At 41.6% G+C, this 5,387-nt stretch overlaps 1 protein-coding gene across 1 annotated transcript; it reads right to left on the bottom strand.

Annotated features, from left to right (window-relative positions):
* Positions 1-1,999: 1,999 nt before the first annotated feature.
* On the bottom strand, positions 2,000-3,778 carry MELLADRAFT_114284 (uncharacterized protein; the record flags this gene model as incomplete). Its single annotated transcript, XM_007419157.1, has 7 exons — positions 2,000-2,140; positions 2,240-2,318; positions 2,433-2,532; positions 2,633-2,813; positions 2,900-3,329; positions 3,425-3,493; positions 3,600-3,778. 7 exons carry the CDS (start codon positions 3,776-3,778, stop codon positions 2,000-2,002), a joined length of 1,179 nt encoding a protein of 392 aa, XP_007419219.1.
* Between the last annotated feature and the right edge of the window lie 1,609 nt (positions 3,779-5,387).

Raw genomic sequence — 5,387 nt, 5'->3', positions numbered from 1 at the left:
ATTCCCATTCTGCTACTGTTACACAGTTCCATGAATATTTCCTGAGTAGCCATTGTGATATATGTAGTCAATATTTTGAAATGTGCGTCTCAATCTGAACAAAGTTACAGCATGTATTACACATGATTTTCTTATCTAGATGAGCAGATAGCTGAGCGGACCTGTATGTAGCTGATAGCTAAGGATTTACTCAGATGTTTGCACATATGTAGTGTATGCTTTATGGCTCAGATGTGCAGTGCAAGATGATTTGATTCTCCATTCTTCTCTCAATGATATTCCCAGCCTAGGTCATGTTCCGACCAGGGAACCTATTTAATGCTGGCAGTGATTTGAATCAAAACGATCTCTGACTTGTAGAAGTCTACTCATTCTCAAAAGTCGATTTAGACATGTTTCTCTTTGAAATAAAACAATCTCTTTTGATTTCTTCATATTGCAAGAGTTGAAACAAACTAAAGAAACCGATCTTATATAGCAGAGTTTAATAAAAGGTATTCAAAGATAATCGATTAAAATAAAAAAGATTGAAACAAGTCACTCTCTAGAACTAACTGCAATTTTTGGTTGATCGATTAAGGTAAAAAAATGAAACTATTTGATAATCCAATAATGGAGCTGTGGATGATAAAACATTATCACCTATTCCTAGTATCACTTCTTCACGAGGAAAATGATAAATTGAAAAGTTAAACGATATGAAGAAGAAGTTGGCCGAGATCGAATTTATAATAATGATGAACTTGTTAATCAAATCAAATCTAATTGTGTTATATCTTTTACATAAAAAGGTTTTTGCAGCTTGGCTTTCATCTTGGAGATTGTGATGTTTTCTTTTGTGGCCAATTCGGTAGCTCGATTAGTCGTCATCATTTTGGACATCTCTTAGGAGGAGTTGAAGCTAATTCGTTCTTGAGATTTTGTAGCACGAGTTCCAGGAGTTGATGGGGATGTAAGACTGTTTGGTGGAAGGTTTCTGGACAGTTTGGAGGTGTTGTGTCGGCAAGGAAGGGGGATGTTGGACTCAGCTAATTTTCTTTCTTTGATGGGTGGTCAAATCTAGCCAATTTCAACCCATGAGAAAAAACCCGTCAAAAAAACCCAAAAACAAGTTGGGTTTTCATGGGTTTTTCTCATGGGTTTTCAAGTTGGGTCGTAGGTTTGTACACCGCTATTATATCTAAAATTATATCTAAATACAGAAACTCTTTCTAGGATATGATGGGATAAGAAGTCCGCTTTGAACACAAGTGGGCTCCCTACTTGATTCTTGTAGCATGATTAATATATTCATGTTGTTAATTCTCTTTGGAAACTTAATGTTGGACCAATTCTAGCTTGCAGGGAGGGTCTGAAAATGTGGCTGACTGAGGCTGAATGCTTCACAGTTGATCAACGTGTAGAATTGGGCTGAGGCCCAGTGATTGGTCAGTTGGGACAACCCGTGTTTACATAATAATCATGAATGAGTTTTATGGGCTGACTTTATTTATGGGGAAGCAAAGGAGTTAATACTTGGGAAAATCAGTAAGATTTCGAGAAAATTTCAAGAGAGGAGGAAGATGCTATGTAATAGAACGAGATCAACGTGAATACCAGTGAAAATGATGTATAAAAAGATCAGAAGCAAGAAGCGCTGATGGTCAGTTGATGAATAGAGGACTGAACTATTCAGAGATGATAATAAAATAGAAACATGATCCGGATTGTCTGTGCGCCTTGATAAGCTGAAAAACAACGTATGGACAAACATAAATGTATGCGACTTTGATTTATTATGAACCGTATAACTTTGGCATAACTCCTTGGAGTAGTGTTCCACAAAGTTATTTTGACTATACAGACTAAGAAAAGAAGAGGTACAAGGCCAAGAGGTTTTCCAATTGCGACTGCGTCAGATTTATCCAAGGCTCTTATCCAACGATGAAGATATCCAGCTTCAATGCAGTAAACTTACCCATCAAGATAGACAAGATGTTCAAAGATGATAGCTAGGGAGTTAAGCATCACACGTGCAGGATGATCGCCATATGCGACCTTTAGCCTCTTGCATAGGAATATCTTGGCATGAGCCACATTCATGTTGCTTCCGCGGGTCTTGAACCGGGATGATGATGTCTAGATCGACCCATACGCGCCACTGCGGTACAAGAATAAGATACCGATCACACAATGAGAATGTTTCCCCACGAAGAGGACTTGATATATAGGACGCGTAGAGGTACAGAAATCAGCTTACAAATTGAAACGACATTGCAGTGGCGATGAAGATTCCATTGGCTAGCGATAGCCATGAACCGACTCCACGCCAGTGCGCCCTTCGAATATGAATATACCACCAAGGTCAGATTACAAGCGCACGTCGAGAATGAACAGAGTGTTTTGTTGTGACTGTCTATGGCTCTAGACAAGAAAAGGAAAAAGACACCCACGTGAGCACGATATCCTTAGCACGGGCGCCCATGAGAAAACAGACAACAGTCGAATAAAAGATGGCACTGATCATTGTCAAGCTGTGCAAAGTTAGGTACCCTAAAACCCATGTTAGCAGGTGTGACATAAGTCACAAACCAATCAGCGTTTGAATATGATATAACTTTGTAGACCATCATGGAGTGATGAAGTGGCTTACACAACCCTCGATGGAGCAATCTCGCATCTTCCTTGTCAAGAGATATTGCTCCACCTTCTTCGGTGTAGGTATTTTTGCGTCGAACAAGTAAAGCTACTTGCACTTTTCGTTTCCGGCGAACCGGCTCACTATCAGCACCCTTGATCAAAGAAATCAACGACCAAGTTGCCGTAGCGTAAATCTGACCAGTACCCCAGGAAGTAATTACTACTTAGCTATGCAAATTCAACATGGTTTGCTGCTGCTTGTAGCAATAGTTTGACTTACTAACAGTGTGATCAGAAGGATCACGCCCCAAGCAAAGGCCATCACTTGTGAGCTTTGAATCAGCCCACCATCGGTTCGCACTAAACTAGCGGCCCTCCGCGTCACATCACGCGTCTGAGCGACTAGAGCGGTCACATTACCATCACCAGTCACGTTGTTGAACAATCCGTCTTTTAACATCGCGGTGGCGGCATTGGTCGTATTATTCAAGGTGGTCCATGATTTTGCTGCTTCCTTCATTGCATCAACTAGATCGTGCCAAATGTCGCGCTCACGACAGAAAGAAGTGATGTGCCAAGCGAGAAGTCCGACTTCAACAAGAGTGACCAACGCCGGTACACCCAGAAAGAAACAATTGAGGAACATAGGCTTGAAGATGAAAGAAGGTGAAGATTTGAGTATTTCTGCGTACGCTGTCTGCGTATACAGCCTGTGGAGAGGGAGGTCAAGGGCTGAAATTCAGATATCTCTTGCCTTTGGCATCCGCTATGCGAGTAGGTTCCAGCCCTTTTGCGGAAAGCTTACCGAGTGTAGACTGAGGCCCAAGCCGTCACCCAAAACCCATAGAAAGCTAGTAGCCAAGATATATAGAGCCTAAGAAGAAGAAAATTTCGGATTCAGTGGTGTGAACCAAGCCACCAAATTCCAAGGGATCACATGACTTCGAGCCCAAGGAAAACCCTTTGAGATTCAGACTGACCAGAGTAACAAACCGTTCTTGGAGGCTACATTGTAAGATTTGAAGGAGGCCAAAGTGAGCCAGATTTCCGCTGTTGCAACAATACTGGCCAGGAGCTGGAAGCATGCCATCAGCGGTCCACTGTTGGGCAATATGAGCGCTGTGCTCTCCACTGACACAATCATGATGAAGTTATCCATGTTTCAGGATGTTACCAAGAATCAGCTTCACTCTTGATTCAAAGTCCCGGTTCTTAAAGGTATACAAGACGTTCGCGTACCCGGATATCCGTCTCCATCTTCGACATAAATCCTTCTGAACAACCAGTCATATTTGGCTTTTTGGGTAGCTGATTTTGGGAAAATGAAGCGAAGCAGTATGACGACACAAACTATAGCGGAGAGGAAGTGGATGATTGCAAAGACGATGAGTACAGCAACAGTCGCAGTTGGGACCTTGGGGAATCGAAGACTGTTGATGACTTCCTGCCCAAATTCAAATGGATTGACGTTTGAAGGAACTGATTCCAAGGTGCCTTTGTTGAGAAAAATGACAAAAACAAATTAGCTTTACTGTTCTTCAGTGATTGAGGCTAGTTCATAAGAAAGAAATCACTTTTGAGTGTAGCATTAGGAGGCAGATATCGAGACATTGTGTGGGGGTTGATTGGAGGGAGTAAGTGCAAGACGAGAAAGTTGAGAAGACCAAGTGGTTCTAGAGATCCTACATCACATTTTATGTTGTACTTGATTTCGGCATGCTTGTCCAACTTTTCCCGCAAAGTTCGAGCGATTTGGCAGGATTTGGCGCGGAATTTGCAAAATCAACAGTATAAACTCACTCAATCTCACTCAATAATTCTACATCCTGCCGAGGTCAGACAAGGTCGGAGCTCGCGAGAGCTGACGAGAGGTGATTGCACCTGATTGCACAACATTCGCCGCCGTGGAATAGTCACACGATCCGGGCTATGCACCTGACAAACTCAATTCACTCAAAGTTGGTCCTGTTATCGGATTGTACTTAAGTGAATACATGATCAATGGGACACACAGATGATGATGATGTCATTACCTGACGAGGGGAACGTCAGTTCTCGGTCCAGGGAGTACATAGGCTTCCACACATCAGTCACTGCTTGCTATAAGCATCATAATGCATCAAATCGGATGCTTACAAAGTGCGATGCGTCATTTTGAAATCAGCATAAAAGCATCTTTGGGAAGAAAGTGAACCTGATGCTGATTTTGGGGAAGAAAACCCGCATTCAAGACATTGTATTTTTATGAACTATAGTTTTTGGACATTTTTGAGGACCCTGGAAAGCTCTGGTTGAAGTTCCTATGTAATGAAAAACCTTACCATTTTTCAGACCAAACCGGGAAAGTGGAAGATTTTTGGTCAAAACCTGACCATTTTCATTAGGGACCTCAAAAAAAAAAGTTGGCACCGGGTTCTATAATTATTTGCATAGGAGTTTGGTTCTAATTGCATAGTAGTTTGGAGATAGCATAGTATTTGGAATAAAGCATAGTAGAAAGAGAAGAGTTTCTCATGAATGGATAGTTAAGACAAAAGAATTGCTTAATCATAGATAAGTTGTAAAGATACATGATCAGTTACCTTCAATGAGAGTTGACATGATTGGTCCTTTGAGACTTTAATTTGAGACTTCGTCCTCATACTGACCAATTGAGTGTTTGATATCAGAGCCTCCTGACATCTCTCTGATAGCTGTTGGGATTGAGTAGCAACCCCCATCCAGGGATATAAATTTGGAGCCAGTCAAAGGTGGAAAAATATGAGCCA

Source organism: Melampsora larici-populina (genome assembly GCF_000204055.1).
Source record: "Melampsora larici-populina 98AG31 unplaced genomic scaffold MELLAscaffold_135, whole genome shotgun sequence".
NCBI lineage: Eukaryota > Fungi > Basidiomycota > Pucciniomycetes > Pucciniales > Melampsoraceae > Melampsora > Melampsora laricis-populina.
This window is presented reverse-complemented; position numbering and strand designations above follow the sequence as displayed.